Raw genomic sequence first — 19,320 nt, 5'->3', positions numbered from 1 at the left:
GTAAAGATGATCCAAAATCTTGGAAATAGAAAGGAGAAAATACAAGAAACGTTTAACAAGGACCTAGAAGAACTAAGGAGCAAATAAACAATGATGAACAACACAATAAATTAAATTAAAAATTCTCTAGAAGGAATCAAAAGCAGAATAACTGAGGGAGACGAACGGATAAGTAATGATAAAAGATAAAAATAAAGATAAAATAGTGGAAATAATGACCACAGAGCAGAATAAAGAAAAAAGAATGAAAAGAATGGAGGACGGTCTCAGAGACATCTGGCACAACATTAAACACACCAACATTTGAATTATAGGGGTCCCGGAAGAGGAAGAGAAAAAGAAAGGGACTGAGAAAATATTTGAAGAGATTATAGGTGAAAACTTCCCTAACATGGGAAAGGAAACAGTCAATCAAGCGCAGGAAGCACAGAGACACCCAAACAGGATAAATCCAAGGAGAAACATGCCAAGACACATATTAATCAAACTATCAGAAATTAAATACAAAGAAAAAATATTAAAAGCAGCAAGGGAAAAACAACAAATAACATATAAGGGAATATCCATAAGGTTAGCAGCTGATCGTTCAGAAGAAACTCTACAAGCCAGACTGGAGTGGCAGGACATATTTAAAGCGATGAAAGGGAAAAACCTACAGTCCAGATTACTCTCTCCAGCAAGAATCTCATTCAGATTCAACAGAGAAATGAAAACCTTTACAGACAAGCAAAAGTTAAAAGAATTCAGCACCACCAAACCAGCTTTACAACAAATGCTAAAGGAACTTCTCTAGGCAGGAAACACAAGAGAAGGAAAAGACTTACAATAACAAACCCAAGTCATGAAGAAAACGGTAATAGGAACCTACATATCAATAACTACCTTAAATATAAATGTATTAAATTCTCTAACCAAAAGACATAGATTGGCTAAATGGATACAAAAACAGACCCATATATATGCTGTCTACAAGAGACCCACTTCCGACCTAGGGACACATACAGACTGAAAGTGAGGGAATGGAAAAAGATATTCATTACAAATGGAAATCAGAAGAAAGCTGGAGTAGCAATTCTCATATCAGACAAAGTAGACTTTAAAATAAAGACTATTACAAGACAAGAAGAAGGACACTACATAATGATCAAGGGATCAATCCAAGAAGAAAATAAAATATCTGTAAATATTTATGTACCCAACTTAGGAGCACCTCAATACTTAAAGCAAATGCTAACAGCCATAAAAGGACAAATCAACAGTAACATAATCATAGTAGGGGACTTTAACACCTCATTTTCACCAATGGACAGATCATCCAAAATGAAAATAAATAAGGAAACACAAGCTTTAAATGGTACATTCAACAAGATGAATTTAATTGATATTTATAAGACATTCCATCCAAAAACAACAGAATACACATTCTTTTCAAGTGCTCATGGAACATTCTCCAGGATAGATCATACCTTGGGTCACAAATCAAGCCTTGGTAAATGTAAGAAAATTGAAATCGTATCAAGTATGTTCTCCAACCACATGCTATGAGACTAGATATCAATTACAGGAAAAAATCTGTAAAAAATAAAAACACATGGAGGTTAAACAATACACTACTTAATAATCAAGAGCTCACTGAAGAAATCAAAGAGGAAATGAAAAAATACCTAGAAACAAATGACAATGAAAACACGATGACCCAAAACCTATGGGATGCAGCAAAAGCAGTTCCAAGAGTGAAGTTTATAACAATACAATCCTACCTTAAGAAACAAGAAACATCTGAAATAAATAACCTAACCTTACACCTAAAGCAATTAGAGAAAGACGAACAAAAAAACCCACAGTTAGCAGAAGGAAAGTAATCATAAAGATCAGATCAGAAATAAATGAAAAAGAAATGAAGGAAATAAGAGCAAAGATCAATTAAGCTAAAAGCTGGTTCTTTGAGAAGATAAACAAAATTGATAAACCACTAGCCAGACTCATCAAGAAAAAAAGGGAGAAGATTCAAATCAATAGAATTAGAAGTGAAAAAGGGGAAGTAACAACTGACACTGCAGAAATACAAAGGATCATGAGAGATTACTACAGGCAACTATATGCCAAAAAAATGGACAACCTGGAAGGAATGGACAAATTCTTAGAAAAGCACAAACTTCTGAGACTGAACCAGGAAGAAATAGAAAATATGAACACACCAATCACAAGTACTGAAATTGAGACTGTGATTAAAAATCTTCCAACAAACAAAAGCCCCAGACCAGATGGCTTCACAGATGAATTCTATCAAAAATTTAGAGAAGACCTAACACCTATCCTTCTCAAACTCTTCCAAAATATAGCAGAAGGAGAAACACTCCCAAACTCGTTCTATGAGGCCACCATCACTCTGATAACAAAACCAGACAAAGATGTCACAAAGAAAGAAAACTACAGGTTAATATCACTGATGAAGATAGATGCAAAAATCCTCAACAAAATACTAGCAGACAGAATCCAACAGCGCATTAAAAGGATCATACACCATGATCAAATATCATTTATCCCAGGAATGCAAGGAATCTTGAATATACCCAAATCAATCAATGTGATAAACCATATTAACAAACTGAAGGAGAAAAACCATATGATCATCTCAATAGATGCAGAAAAAGCTTTCAACAAAATTCAACAACCATTTAGGATAAAAGCCCTCCAGAAAGTAGGCATAGAGGGAACTTACCTCAACATAATAAAGGCCATATATGACAAACCCACAGCCAACATTCTCAATGGTGAAAAACTGAAACCATTTCCTCTAAGATCAGGAAGAAGACAAGGTTGTCCACTCTCATCACTATTATTCAACCTAATTTTGGAAGTTTTAGCCACAGCAATCAGAGAAGAAAAAGAGGTAAAAGGAATCCAAATAGGAAAGGAAGAAGTAAAGCTGTCACTCTTTGCAGCTGACATGATACTATACTTACAGAATCCTAAAGATACTACTAGAAAACTACTAGAGCTAATAAAGAAATTGGTAAAGTAGCAGGATACAAAATTAATGCAAAGAAATCTCTTGCATTCCTATACACTAATGATGAAAAATCTGAAAGAGAAATTAAGGAAACACTCCCATTTACCATTGCAACAAAAAGAGTAAAATATCTAGGAATAAACCTACCTAAGGAGACAAAAGACCTGTATACAGAAAACTATAAGACACAGATGAAAGAAATTAAAGATGATACAAACAGATGGAGAGATATACCATGTTCTTGGATTGGAAGAATCAACATTTTGAAAATGACTATACTACCCAAAGCAATCCACAGATTCATTGCAATCCATATCAAACTACCAATGGCATTTTTCACAGAACTAGAACCAAAAATTTCACAATTTGTACGGAAACAGAAAAGACCCCGAATAACCAAAGCAATCTTGAGAAAGAAATATGGAGTTGGAGGAATAAGGTTCCTGGACTTCAGACTATACTACAAAGCTACAGTAATCAAGACAGTATGGGTCTGGCACAAAAACAGAAATATAGATCAATGGAACAGGATAGAAAGCCCAGAGATAAACCCATGCACATATGGTCAACTTATTTTGATAAAGGAGGCAAGCATATACAATGGAGAAAAGACAGCTTCTTCAATAAGTGGTGCTGGGAAAACTGGACAGCTACATGTAAAAGAATGAAATTAGGATACTCCCTAACACCATACACAAAAATAAACTCAAAATGGATTAAAGACCTAAATGTAAGGCCAGACACTAGAAAACTCTTAGAGGAAAACATAGGCAGAACACTATGACATGAATCACAGCAAGATCCTTTTTGACCCACCTTTTAGAGAAATGGAAATAAAAACAAAAATAAACAAATGAGACCTAATGAAACTTAAAAGCTTTTACACCACAAAGGAAATCATAAACAAGATGAAAAGACATCCCTCAGAATGGGAGAAAATATTTGCAAATGAAGCAACTGACAAAGGATTAATCTCCAAAATTTACAAGCAGCTCATGTAGCTGAATATCAAAAAAACCAAACATCCCAATCCAAAAATGGGCAGAAGACCTAAATAGACATTTCTCCAAAGAAGATATACAGATGGCCAAGAAGCACATGAAAGGATGCTCAACATCACTAATCCTTAGAGAAATGCAAATCAAAACTACAATGAGGTATCACTTCACACCAGTCAAAATGGCCATCATCAAAAAATCTACACACAATAAATGCTGGAGAGAGTGTGGAGAAAAGGGAACCCTCTTGCCCTGTTGGTGGGAATGTAAATTGATACAGCCACTATGGAGAATAGTATGGAGGTTCCTTAAAAATCTAAAAATAGAACTACCATACGAGCCAGCAATCCCACTACTGGGCATATACCCTGAGAAAACCATAATTCAAAAAAGTCACCACAATGTTCATTGCAGCTCTATTTATAATAACCAGGACATGGAAGCAACCTAAGTGTCCATCAACAGATGCATGGATAAAGAAGATGTGGCACATATATATAATGGAATATTACTCAGCCATAAAAAGGAACGAAACTGGGTCATTTGTAGTCAGTTGGATGGACCTAGAGTCTGTCATACAGAGTGAAGTAAGTCAGAAAGAGAAAAACAAATACCATAAGCTAACACATATATATGTTATCTAAAAAAAAATGGTTCTGAAAAACCTAGGAGCAGGATAGGAATAAAGACTCAGACCTAGAGAATGGACTTGAGGACACAGGGAGAGGGAAGGGTAAGCTGGGACGAAGTGAGAGAGTAAGATGGACATATATACACTACCAAATGTAAAATAGATACCTAGTGGGAAGCAGCCACATAGCACAGGGAGATTAGCTCAGTGCTTTGTGACCACCTAGAGGGGTGAGATAGGGAGGGTTGGAGGGAGACGTAAGAGGGAGGGGATATGGGGATAAATGTATACACATAGCGGATTCACTTTGTTATAAAGCAGAAACTAACACACCATTGTAAAGCAGTTATACTCCTATAAAGAAGTTAAAAAAATAAATTAAAGAAAATATATGCAAAGCACCAATTAAGTTAATGAACATTGTAAACTGTAACACACTGATTGTTTACTTCATGCTGTCCACAAGAATTTTGTTACCAGAGTGTGTAGGGTTGATTGCATCAAAAAAAGAAAAAGAAAAAGAAAGAAAGAAAAAAGGATTTTAAGGTTAGAACATATCTAAGGTGAAGGATATTTTAGTTATGAGTGGTATTTTTTTGTAAAAGGAATACTTTGGGACCTTTTAAATGAACAGTCTAAATTAACCACCAAAATGTGCATTATCACTATCCTTACTCTAGAAAAAGATGCCTGCAGTAAAAGTTAGTATTTGAGAACCTTTCTTTCCTTGAAAATCAGATCCCACGTGCCTAGAGAAAATGCATTTCAGCGTAGTAAACTTCTATTTTTTTTTTTTTTTTTTTAATTTTAAATTGGCATATTCAGTGACAGGAACTAAGTTCTGAATCTTTGGAAAGAGGTTCTTCAATTGCAGGTGGGAACTAATAAAGTTATTGAGAAATTTCAGCCACTTAGGGGCGTCATTAAGGAGTGCACTTTCTGTCCGTTCCTGGAAATGTTATGAGTTAGAAGCCCTCAGAGGTGAGGACTTCACTCTTGGTGCCTAACGTGTGAGAAACTGGCGAAGCTGGGAGCCCCGTGTGGTGTGGTGTCAAGACTTCACCTGTGGCTCTCCTCGCTCACTGAGTCTTTAAGAAGCACAGTGGGTTGGGGGAAAAGGACAAACTGAGACCAAAGGAATAGAAATTGGGTTTAGTTTGCAAGGGAGAACACTAAAGTAGTCAAAGAGCTTTTCAACCCAAAAAGCTGCTCAGAAATCGCTCAGTGCCTTCACAGACCAAACCCTGGTGGCGGGTGCGTTTAGGTACCTAAATCCACAGACTAGCAAAATTCCCACCCTCTGCCTGTTACTGGGCTTGCATTTCACCCGCTTCAGGCTGCCCCGGGATTCCTACGTTGAGTTTTCCAGTCTCTTTTTACCCCCACCACCGCGCCCCTCGAGACGGAAGTCCAGAGTCTTCCAGGGAGTTACCTGGACGGGTCTGGATCATGCTCAGTGGCAGGCTGGCGGGACAGATTGGGGAGCAAGTGGAAAACTTAGGTGCCGACTTACGGCACTGACTTGACGGTCCTCCCTACTCCTGGAACCCTCGGTCAGAAGTAAGATCCCGACACTGCCCAACTCTAGTGGAATCCTCCAGACTTTGGAGACTCCTTGTGGAAGAACCCAACTTAAGGATGCAAACTTGGAGGATCGGGGCTAGCAGGCTCAGGGAAGTCCTCGCGTCCCTAGTGGTCCCCAAATTCTACTTCCTGAGATCTGGGCATGCCCGCGAGTACCCAGAGCCCCGGTGGCCAGGGACCCGGGCGGCGGATCTGGACAGCGCGACGCCCACCGAGGTGAAGGGGAGAGCGCATCTCCGTTCCCAAACCGAGCGCGACCCCACACCCAGAGTAGGGTACCTGTGCAGGGCAGCCTCCAACCCTGGTTCTCTTGCCAGCGTGTCTGGAGTCCAGATTAAAAAACCCGCCAACCGTACCTCGCGGGGAAGCCCGGCACTCGCCAGGAGAGAAGCTGTGACGAGGCTTCTCCTCTCCCGGAGCCTCCCGGGTGAGCTGACTTCCACTCCCCCCAGCTCCTGCCCCCGCGCCTACGCGCACTGCCTCGCCCGGGATCCGCTGAGCCCGCGCTGGCCGCGGGGAGAGAGCACATCCCCCGAGCCGCTCGGCAGCCTGGAGCGTTCCCCGGGTTTCACTCACCGATCCTGAGTACTTGCGGAGCCGTCTGGGGGAGGACGTAGCAGAGGAAATAGAGAAGTGCCCAGCTGGTGTCCCTGGTCCAGAGCCCGGGCTGCGCCAGGAGTGTGCGGCGCTCCATCTTCCCAGCTTCTTAATTCATGCCCAGACCCAGCCGCTGTCGCACGCCCTCGAGAGGCAGCCCGCTCAGGTCGGGTCCCCGCCTCATCCTCCCTGGGATGCTCCGCGTTTGCACCCTGCGCGCCTCACCCCACCCCCCCTCCGCCTGCGCCGGCCCCCCGGAAAGAGATTGAGGGAACCGGCGTGGGAACGCGGAGCTGGCTGGCGACGTTGGGCTCGCTCGGGGCTGGCTCCTCGTTTCTGCCGCTAGCCCATCACTGCTGCGGCTCCTCCTCCTCCTCCATGGGCCACAGACCGCGGGGAAGCAGCGCGCAACTGCTCCCGGAGCCGGGAGACCAGCTGAGGAAAGTTGCTGCCCCAATTTGCTGGAACGTCTCACTCATTCGTCCTCTGGTCAGATGAGAAAGTGGGGGATGGGGGGTAGGTGGAGGGTGCAACGAAACAAGGAGGGGAAAGGGGGAGAGAAGGCGAAGGAGGAAGGAGAGGGGGTACTGGGTGAGTTGGTGCAGGGGCTCTGAGCAAGCCGGATGAGCTCCAGCAGGTTCACTAGGATCCGAGCCACGCTTTTGCTTCTCAATTCTTGCTTTCCTCTTCCCCACGCTGGCCCCAGCCTCTATTTACTGCCCGCTCCAATACACTGATCCAGGCACTCATACACGCACACACGCACGCACATTCTCCCTCTCCCTCTCCCTCAACTTTGCGCTGTGATGCTGGAAAGTCTGTTGAGTATTGCATCCTGAAGACAGAAAATTTAACCTGCTGGTCAGAGCAAAGGCAGCCTCTGCTGTGGGCTGTGAGTGGCAGAGGAGCCTCCTTGGTAATGTCCCCGTGCGCCTGTTAGGGGGGTCGTAGAGATGGCCAACTACGACTCTTCCCATCACTTGATGGAAAATCGCCATCTCGGACGCCAGTATTCAGAGAATAGAAGAGCTCTTATTTTAACTCTGGCAAAGATGAAGAAAAGGAGGAGGAGGAGGAAGAGGAGAAAAATGAGATACTTTCAGTACTCTAAGATTAAAGTGCCTTCTTTCCTATTCAGACCCAAGATAATCTCTTGTAAATTGCTTCCATTTACACGTGCAGAACTGGCAAAGAGGCAGCTTCCAGCGCCGCTCCTTTTCTTGATTTCTTTTGACTGTCACGTTTGAACGCTGGAAGAGAGGCTATTTTAGAACTGTAGGTTTGGAGACTATTTCTCTGTAGAAGGACAAGGACACTTCCCTGGGGAAATCATCATCATTTGATCATTTTGGCTTAATTTCCTCTGAGCTTTGTGGAGGAATGTTCTGTATAAATATTTGCTAGGTCTGCATTAACATTCATAGAGTTTTTGTTTTTGTTTTGTTTTGTTTTGTTTTTTCCCTCTGAGTATGGATTTTGGAGAACTGACCTAATCTGAGTTAATTCATCTGAAAAACATGTCCACAGGTATATAGACCTATAATAGGAAAGAATTACAAAAGAAATCTAATATAACTTCAGATGCATTCATTCATTCACCCTTATATATGGTGCCAGATGCTATATATATATATATATATATATATATTTTTTTTACTGAAGACCCTATAGTGGGAAACATGCACCATCCATCCTCCAAGAGAGCTTATAACCTCACTGTTGGAAGCTAGTCAGTTCATACTTCAAATACTGTGCCTGGTTCTGGATACTTCTGTATGATAGTTGATAAAACAGAACATATCCACAGATAAGAAGAAGGGTTGATCTGGATTTAAGAATGCATCTCATGCATAGATTGATGAAACTAAGAAAAATTAGGAGCATATGCAGGTTATCTTCAGAAATTTGAAGAGCTCTGTGTTAAAAGAATGTAGTCATAGTATTAGGCAAGTGAGAAGAAATAAGAAAAATACGAATGTTGGCTGGAAGTTGTAAACGAGTAAATTTCATTTATTTGGCCGAGGAACATTTCTAAGTCCGGAAAGTGTCAAACAATGATATGACTTGCTTCAGAAAAGAGACAAACTCTCCTGTCATTCATTCATTCATTCATTGGCTCACTCAATGCATATTTGAGTGCCTCCTTTGTGGGAGGCATTGGGCCAAACCCTGGAGACACAGTGGGAATATGGTTGCTGCCATAATGAAACTCATAGGTAGTAAAGAAATGTGATGAGTTTTACAAAATGGTACTTAGGGCATGATGAAAAGGAGAAATTTAACCTCTTTAGGAATTTGGGAAGAACTTGATGAGGAAGTGATGCTTCAAAATTCAAATAATGGGTACTTTATAAATCCTTAGTAAGTATTATTTAAAGTGAGAATAAATATAAAGCTTGTTAGAGGATTTTTTTTTTACACCTGAAGATTTGTGTAAAGCATAATCAGTGGCCTATTTTTCTTGGTACATACGGGGTTAATAGATAATAGATATTGCATGTCTAGATCTTGAGATCCCAAACTCTCGAATTAGGTCAGCTTTTGAACAAACTGTTTGAATCCTGGTTTTACCCAATTCTAGATTTGTAGCCTTGGTTAAATTACTTTATCTCCCTATAGTAGAGATTGCTGATGCTTATCTATATCCATTTCTCTTCTTCCGGGGCGTATTAAAACCTGTACCTTTTCAGTTAGGTGTAATAATACATATTTAACCAATGAAATGTGAGTAGAAGTAGGATGTGCCATTTCTGGGTGAGAAGGAAAGCAGTGAAAGGATCTCCCATTTCCCTCCAGCACTATCTTCTCCTGCCAGAGTAATTCTGAAAGCTGCAAGTTCTAGCGGTCAAGATGGAAGCAGCCTGAATCCCTGAGTCACCTTTTGGGAAGGAGTTGCTTCAATAGTTGTCAGATCAGCAGCAAACTGTTGACAAATCAATGAAAACAAATTTTGTGTTGTAATCCATTAAGATTTTGGTATCTGTTTGTTATTACAGTGAAACCTACTCTATACTGACTGTCACACTCTCTCTAGGATTTGATATCTTCATCTGTAAAATGAGAATGATAATAACACAGTAGCACCATTGGAGGATTATATGAGCTACGGCATACAAAGTATTTTCCAAGGCTTTCATTACTCAGTATATATTAGTTCATTTGTGGTAATTTACTCTTTTGGTTAAATTAATCTACACATACATTTCTAGTTTAAATATGCCTCAGACGGCAAAGACTAAAATATTTTGTCTGTTAGGAAATGACTCAGCTAATAGTGTAGTAATAGTAATTTGGTCCAATACTATTGAAGGAAATTTTATTACTTTTACCTGCATTACCCTTGGTCTTAAGTTCTTTTTGGTTGGTAGAAATATCAGAAAGATTGCATTTCCTAAAGTAGGCTTCTTAAAGAATACATGCACAATTAAGTTACTTTTCTGTATCATCTGTAAAATCTGTAAAGTTTAAAACTGAAATTTATTTCCTTGTTAAAATGCTTTCCTCCACTGCTCATGTACACAGGCTCACGGTGTAAGTTACTCATGAGTGACCAGCACCTGCTGTTAATTTGTTTTGTGCTTTTTAGAAACACTGTATCTTGTGTATATATGCATCTAGTTATTTTTTTGCCCCAAATGACTGTTAGTCACTCTTGATTCACATTTTCATAGTGCCCTCTTAAGAATAAAAATTTCCAATTGAATGCATTCGGTCTTTTCCCCATTTCCCAAATCTTAAGCTTAAATTAATACACCGTGGTTAATAATGAAGCAATACAGTAGCATGCAGCATTGTGCATCTTGTGAGAGCTGGTGGCATTACTTAGACGGCAATCCATTTAAAATTACTTAATTTTAATAATATAACTAGACATAAAGAAAAATGGCTTAGAATAAACTAAGGAACCCAAATGTTATAAACGTGTTTTCCAAGTGGTGAGTATACTTGAGTTTACTTATAATGTTACCCAGGGTACTGAAAGCAAAAGATCAAGTGGCTTTTAGAGCTTCCTAAGAATGTCCAGCTGATTTGGGATCAAAATCCTCACTTCTTGACAACTTCTTTATCTATACTTTTTTCCTTAGGTGATGTCATGTGTTTCTTCTAAGACACTGAATATCTTTAAGCAATGATCCCAAATTTTCTCTTTTATTCAGACTTGCCTCTGAACTCCAGATTCACATAACCAATTCTAGTTACTGTTTCCTACTGACTGTGCATGTCAATCTCTTAATTCTGTGCCATATTATTGCTCCCTCCCAAGTCCCCTTCCAAAGTTTCTCATTTCAGTACATGTACCACCTTCCATCCTGTTATTAAAACGAATAACTCAGGACATCATCCTTACTTTTCCTACTACATCCAGTCTGTTTTCATACACTATTGGTTTTATGCCCCAAACATTTCTTTAATTTGTTTCTCTGCAGCTCCACTGCTGTCATACTAGCCTGGGGTTTCTCAGCCTCAAAACTTTTGACATTTGGGGCCAGAAAATTATTTGTTGCGGAGGCTGTCGTGTGCCTTATAGGACGTTCAGCAACTTCCCTGGACTCTATCCACTAGATGTCAGTGGTACCCTCCTCCCAAGCTGTAACAACCAAAAAATGTCTGCAGACATAGCCAAATGTCCTCTGAAGTAGAAATCACCCCTAGATGAGAACCACTACACTCGCCCAAATCACCGTGATCTTCCATCTAGTCTATTACAATAGATTCTTAATTGTTCCTCTCCCCCACTGCCTCTTTCGATCCATTGTCTGTCTGATCTAAATTTGTTACATTAATTTCCCTCATAGTGCCCTGCTCAGTTCCCTCATGGTCACTATCAACTCTCTAAATGTCTGTTTACTTTATTAGAAACTCAGTGATGGCAGACTGCTCTGTTTACAGGAAACCTCAGCATTTAGCACTATGCCTGGCAATTAGGGGAAACTTGATAAATGCTCATTGAATGAATGAATGAATGAATGAATGAATGAAGTCATAATCTATACAACCTACAATTCATAAGCGCACATTTGTAGGACTGAACTGAATAATAAACTGGATTTCTTTTTTGATTTCTTTCAGAACTCCTACATAGATCAGTTTATATTTAGTGTCATACTCAGGACATTAGTATAGTACCCTGTATCTAGAAAATCTCGAGTATAATCTTACATGTCAAATGTCAGCAAAATGCTATATGCAGTTGGGGTTTCTCCTAACATTTCAATTTTCAGCACCATGGCTACCATCACACACACCTTAACAATTTTACTGTAATTTTCATACTAACACTGGTCCATTTGTGAAAGCACTGTGGAAAACAACTGTAGTAAAATCTTTGAAAGAAAAAATGTCTTATTTATTCAAATCTTTATATCTTATTATTACAACCTGAGAGTGTAAAAAAAAAATCCGTCATGTGGAAGGTCTGAACCAAGTTGGTATTTAGCTACCTCCATATACATTAAGTCCCCCACATATGAATGAGTTCCATTCTGAGAGCACGTTCATAAGTCCAATTTGTTCATAAGTCCAACAAAGTTAGCCTAGGTACCCAAATGACACAATCGGCTATATAGTACTGTACTGTAATAGGTTTATAATACTTTTCACACAAATAATACATAAAAAACAAACACAAAATATAAAGAAAACATTTTTAATCTTACAGTACAGTACCTTGAAAAGTACAGCAGTACAGTACAACAGCTGGCATGCAGGGGCTGGCATCGAGTGAACAGGCAAGAAGAGTTACTGACTGGAGGAGGGAGAGGAGGTGGAGATGGTAGAGCTGAAGGATCGCCAGCAATAGGAGATGGAGGGCAAGCTGCAATTTCACTTACACCTGACGTTGATGGCACAGGTTCTGGTTCCTTGCTGTTACCAGATGCACGTTCACATCTTTGAAAGTTCGCAACGTGAAGGTTTTGTATGTAGGGGACTTACTGTATAAGTAAGGAGAGTAAAGAAGAAAAAATCCAGGCTGGGCAGTCAGGATGTCAGGAGACTTGGGTCCCAACCCTGGTCTGATCACTAACCATGGCTCACTGCTCATAGTCAAGTCCCATCACCTCCTGAGGCCCAACCATAACATGAATGGTTGGACTGCTGTCTAAAAGCCAATGGGGACTAATGTTCTCCATTTCTCCTTACAGCTCCAAAAGTCATTTTTATAAAGGAAGGGCTCACAACTCATCTCTGTTCTCTTTTGGTTATAAATAAGCTTTTCCTTAAAATAATGAATACTTGTTTTGTGTTTTATTATATATTCCTTCTAAGACACTCTTCTTAGCGCTGTTACATGTATTAATGGAGTCAATACTTATAGCCACCTTGGGAGGTAAGTACTACTCTTATTAAAGTACAAAAGCACAAATCCTAAGTTTTGGGCTCAAAGATGAATTATCACAAAATGAACACTGTCATGTAATCAACCACCCAGACAAGAAACAGAACTCCATCAGAACCTCTGTGGTCCTTCTCCGCTACACCCCCTGCCCTAATGTCAAAACTATCTTGACTTTCAACAGCAAGGGTTAGTTTTGCGACAATATAAATATATTTTTATATTTATATAATATATAAATATAAAAATATATAAATATATTTTTATATTTATATAATATATAAATATAAAAATATATAAATATATTTTTGAGACAATATATATTCAATATATATTCTTCTCATGTTTTGAGACAATATATATTCTTTTGTGCCTACCTTCTATCAAATGATAGCTAACATTACTGAGCCTTTACCATAGGCCAGGCACTATCTTTTGTGGTTTATATTTGAGTCGCCATGACCGCCTGAGGTGGTCACTAATATTACTCTGCCCATTTTGCAGAAGAGCACATTGAGGCACAGGGACAGAATGCAGGTTCCATGAAGGGAAGCAGAAGGTTGTGATAGATTTGAAAAGTGGAACTTGCTTTGGGGTAGGAGGTTAGGAAAGAGTGCTCTGAGGAAGAAGCCTTTAAACCTTGCCTTAAGGGCTAGCTGGGAGTTACTGAAGGGGGAAGAAGAAGAACATTCCAGGCAAGGGAGGGCTCCAACTATGTAAATATTTGCAGTAACCCCTGAGTGGCTGATGTGAGCTGGAGAGAGAGTAGCACCAGAGGAGCCTCATCTGCATCTCAGAAGCCCAGATCCTCCAAGGTCCTAACCAGCCTTCCTGAAAATCTGAGAATTGATTCTAAAGCTGATGTGAAACCTTTGAGCCTGGCTCTATCTTTTCAACTGATAGTCATTCACCCGCTCAGCTCTATGCTTCGTAAGGCAGAGTCCTCACCACCAAGGCCACAAGAATATCAGCATCTTCACCTCATGTTTGCTTCTCGTGTTCCTCCTTATTTCAGCCACGTGGCGGGGAACTCTCCTTCTCACTTGGATCTTGTCGAACTAGTTCTCTTCCGGTCCTCAATCATGTCCAACTCTGTGTCAGGACATTTCCCCAAGCTGCTCTCAGCATCCTGAATATTCCTTTCCTCACACTTTTCCTAATGAAGCATTATTCGTGCCTCATACCTCATGACTCAGAAAGGCTTTCTTTGCATCCACAATGAAAAATATGTCCACCCAATTTTACCCTTCCATAGCACCCTGCACTTTTCTTTCTTGGCGTTTATTACCAATTTTAACTATTTGTTCACTTGTTTAGTGTTTCTCTCTCTTTCTAGATTGCAAGCACCAGGAAGGCAGGGTATTTTCATATGAGGTCGAGGCTCTGGATACATTCAGAGCCTTTCTCAACTCCTGACACATGGTCGGAACTCAATTTATATTTGTAGACTGATCGGATTTGAATGCTTGGAATGCCAAGAGATCTGTAAGACAGAACCAAGAAATCTCAGTTCAGAAAGGGACGTGTAAAATGGCATATCTTGTACACATATCTAATGTAGTCAAAGTTTGCTTTTGCACAGATTTTAATAATCATTATTTTCAGCAATCTTATCAGCTCAAATTACGTCAGTTTTGGAATGATTAAATAAGTGAGCAGAAACCTTAAAGAACCTGTGTTAGAGAGCTGGTAATTGTCTTTAAAAATCCAAAACTGAAGCTCACAACCATTACAACATTCTAATTTTTATTCAGCCCAGCCTTCCTTATGGATATTCAATTTAAGTTTCCTGACAACGAAACACACTAAGCTTCTTCATATTTAAATCATATAAATTAATCCAAGTTTCTAATGATTACATCTTGGTTTAATTTCTTTCCTCATAATCTCTTCCTGGAAGTATCCTGCATTTTTTAAACTATTGCTTTTATTTATCAAAGAAATACACGCATATAGTTTTAGAAGTTAGCACTAAATACAAACTAACATACCAATACCACTTCTCTCTGCTGCCCAGTGTTTCTTCTTCAACTATTACAGCTATTTTGTCCAACATTTACACATCCCATGTTTCTACATAATATATATAAATAGTTCTTGTTGGCTTCATGAGTTGGAGGTATTATTCATCATTCTGTCATGGTATATGAGATTTTCACTCTTTAACACCTTCATTCCATTGGCTTCCCTTTCTCCTTTTCTTAATAAACTAAGGTTTCAAATTCAATCATTATTCAGGGTTTTATTTGACTCTGAAGCACAGTTGAGCGCTGGGATACACTGTGATTACATTTTTCTCTTACTCGTTTTTCCTGAAGATTTTTTGTTTTGTTTCTGTTTTTTATCTTATTTTTTCATTGGCTTGATTTCTCTTTATTGCCCACTTTTCACAGATTCCAATAACCTCTCTACACAATTTTCACAAATTTGCTTGCATCAATTTATTTTCCCTTGGAGACATCCTCCATGGACACCTTCATTTTCCTACTCCCTGTGCTGGGCACTCTTGACCTTCAAAGCAGCTGTCATTTTGGTACATTTTGGTACTTTCCTTCCATGTTTATCTAGGCTATTACTGTCTTTCCCCTCAGAGACATTTCCTGTTTTCTGGATCTCATGTGCCCAAAGCTAGCCAAAGTCTCAGTTTTGAGGGCACAGTCCCCAAGACTTCTCTCACTTCTGACACGAACTGCAAGTTTGGGGGATTTCCAAAATCACCCTCAAGCTCAATTATTATTACTAAAAGCTATTATACTCATGGTTATGGTTTATTATAAGGAAAGGATACAGATGAGAATCAGCCAAACAAGAGACATATAGGGCAGAATCTGGGAGAGTTCCAAGTGCAGAGCTTCTGTTGTTCTCTCCTCCTGCAGTTAGGACATGTTACCCTCTTAGCTTTGACCTGTGATATGTGTCAATATCATGAAATATTGCCAACCAGGAAAGGTCACCTGAGCCCAAATGTCCAGAGTTTTTATTGGGGCTTCATTCCATAGGCATGATTGATTGATTGATTGGTTTCCAAATGATTTGACTCACTATCCAGGGCAAGTGATACTTGCGGCCCAAATCCCAGTTCCCTCCCAATCATATGGTTGGTATTTGTGCCATGGTCATCTTCTACACTAAGACTATCAAGTATGGCTAGTCCCTGCCCTAAATAAAGACTTTTTTATCAGGTATAACATATACTACTACCCCAAAACCCAGGGTAAATGTCAGATCTCTCTCTCTTTTTAAAAATATTTATTTATTTATTTGGCTGCACTGGGTCTTAGTTACAGCATGTGGGATTTTCGTTGCTGTGTGCGAGATCTTCCTTGTGGTATGCAGGATCTTTTTTTTTTTTTAGCTGTAGCATGCGGGATCTAGTTCCCCAACCAGGGATCGACCCGGACTCCCTGCACTGGGAGCTTGGAGTCTTAACCACTGGCCCCTCAGGGAAGTCCCCAGATGTCTCTTTAGACAAGACCAAATTCTTTGCTACATAAATGTGGTCCTTGGTTTACCTCCTTGTTTTGCTACAACAAGTAATCAAGAAGCTCTTTCACGTTTTTTAAAAAAAAGAAAAAGAACAACAGAGCATTGGAAGTGATGCTAGTTATAGGCTTTTACATGTCTATCTCACGAATTAATGCTGCTTTAATCAGGACAGGTGGCTCTCTACAGGAAGGTCAGTTTCCCTCCTGGAATACTGCCTTCACTGTCACTTTGGGGATTCTCCTCCTTTTCCCTGTATTTAATGTCTGGTGCTTTTTGGTTTTGTTTTAGTTTTGAATCCTATCTTTTCTGCTCTTCTTCCTCTTCTTCCTTCTTATTTCTTTCTCTAAGTCTCTCTGTCTCTGTATCTCCATCTAGCTCATTCTTTCTCTCTTCATTTCTCTCAGCACATACTTGAGTGATTTTCTGAGCAAAAGTGCTATAAAAATTATCTTTCTTTAATTCAGTTTATTCAGATATTGTACTTGTTGCATGAGTCCCTCTCTTTGTCAACTTGTATAACTTTTTGAGACATTTTCTCAACTTTATTTTTTAATCCTTTTATGATTTTTTTCATTTATGCTATTATGTTTTTATTTTATGAGTTATTTTTTTCCCTCTCAATGCTAAATATCTTGTTTTTGTTTCACAGATGTAGTATCTATCCTTATCCCTCTGAGGATATTATTGGGGGATTTTTCTACCCTAAATACTTTCTGTTGCTTTCAAGATGCTTTTTTCTTTCCTGTGTTTTTGGTCTCCAGCTTTCATGGTGGGAACTTTCTCAAATGTCCTACAACCCTTTGCTGTCTGTTCATCATAAAGGAAGGAGAACTAGAAAGCTGATGGCAAGTACGGAGTCAAATTAGGCAGAGCCTGTGGGTTCTAAGCTTTGCTAGAGAATAATGTGGAGTGACATCAGGGACCCTCTGATGTCAGCATTTTTAAGAGTATATTTAAGAGATTTCTACAACAAACTAATGAATATAACAAAAAAGAAGCAGACTTAACAGATATAGAGAACAAACTAGTGGTTACCAGTGAGGAGAGGGCAGCGGGGAGGGATGATATAGGGATGGGGGGGTAAGAGATACAAACTATTAGGTATAAAATAAGCTATAAGGATATAGTTTACAACATGGGGAATATAGCCAATATTTTATAACTATAAATGGTGTATAACCTTTAAAAATTGTGAATCATTGTATTATACACCTTTAACTTACATAATATTGTACAGCAGTTATACTTCAATAAAAAACAAATAAGAAAACAAATACAAAAACAAAACAAAACAAAAGGATACTATGTAGGTAATATAAAACCATGGCAAAGAAATATCACAATGTTGGTTGCCTTTGGGGCAGGCAGAATGGGAATTCAACTATACATGCATTTCTCTTTAATAAATAATTTGAAGGAAATGAAAAAAAGTTTTCTTTTGGGCTGATTACATTTCCAAGAGAAGACTCTCCTGGTGCCCTTCCTTAAGAGTCAAGGTCTAACTGTCTGTGAACTGGGAGGCTTGTAAATGAAGAGAGCCACCAACTCCAACTTCCGTTTGCATCTGTGTTTACTTAATCCCCCAGTTCAGACTGTTAATTATGCCTCTTTTTAAGTCTGGCATCCTCCTATCTAGAGAGCCTGGGTTTTACCCTCTCTAGAGAAATGCCCCCAGTTTTATGTGAAAGTCATGGGGAGAGGAAGTTATCCTGTGGTGTGGATGTAACCACTTCTTAAAGAGCTTTCCAGCAATACTTCCTACATTAGCTCTCCATGTCCCCCAGGTCCTGGAGGCACCCCAGGCTGCTAGCTTCTAGCCATGAGACTTTTCTACCCTGAAGAGCAGGTTGACTCTTGCCTTTTAGCAGTGATAGTTCTATATGTAGTGTTCTCTAGTTGGCCAGGTAAGTTTCCACTCCTCAGTGATTGCATTTTCGCCCAGTCCCTGCACTGTAGTTTTAGTGAGTTTTCTGGAGGAAATGTATTCAATCCTTCACCTTTATCCAGAAGCACTTATTTTATAAATTTTAGTATAAATTGCAGTAGCAGATGCTTTCAGTGCCCCACCCATATGCTCTCAGCAGTTACCTCTGCCTGTGAACCTGGCTTCCTGAAAACAGCTGGGATTCTTCCTGAGGGCTTTTTTTCCCCTTTTCTTTTTCTTTCTTTCTTTCTTTTCTTCCTTTCTTTCTTTCTTTCTTTCTTTCTTTCTTTCTTTCTTTCTTTCTTTCTTTCTTTCTTTCTTTCTTTCTTCCTTTCTTCCTTTCTTTCTTCCTTCCTTCCTTCCTTCCTTCCTTCCTTTCTTTCTTTCTGTCTTTCCTTTCTTCTTCTTCGTTTTTTTTTTTTTTTTTTTTTTTTTTGACGGTTTGGAAGTTACGTCTATGTCCAGTATCTTGGAATCAGCCCTTCAACTGGGAGAACTCTGAAACGTGTTCTATAGTTTCTCTCAAAGTTCACCAAGAGCATTCTGTTCCAGTTGCCTGCAGTGATCACTTGCTGGGTGGGTAATGCATCTTTCATCAGCTTCTTCTCTTTTCCTGCCTCATACCTTAGTTTTTCCTTGAATTAACTGCCCAGTTAGCTTACAATAATTGAATTCTTGCCTCTGTCTGCTTCTGAGGGGACCTGGAAGTATATTTCCCTAGCTATTTCTCAATCTTTTTAGTATATTTTACCT

General features: G+C 39.4%; 1 protein-coding gene across 9 annotated transcripts in view; it reads right to left on the bottom strand.

Annotated features, from left to right (window-relative positions):
- The window catches only part of GRIK1 (glutamate ionotropic receptor kainate type subunit 1), a 427,131-nt gene extending 420,211 nt beyond the window's left edge, over positions 1-6,920 (bottom strand). For all 9 annotated transcript variants that reach the window (XM_061192934.1, XM_061192936.1, XM_061192935.1 and 6 more), the window contains exon 1: positions 6,803-6,920. In XM_061192934.1, the coding sequence (XP_061048917.1) occupies positions 6,803-6,920 (118 nt within the window). The remainder of the gene's footprint in view (positions 1-6,802) is intronic.
- Positions 6,921-19,320: the final 12,400 nt, after the last annotated feature.

The sequence above is a fragment of the Eubalaena glacialis genome, chromosome 6 (genome assembly GCF_028564815.1).
Source record: "Eubalaena glacialis isolate mEubGla1 chromosome 6, mEubGla1.1.hap2.+ XY, whole genome shotgun sequence".
NCBI lineage: Eukaryota > Metazoa > Chordata > Mammalia > Artiodactyla > Balaenidae > Eubalaena > Eubalaena glacialis.
Note: the sequence above shows the minus strand (reverse complement) of the source record. Positions and strands in the feature narration are given on the sequence as shown.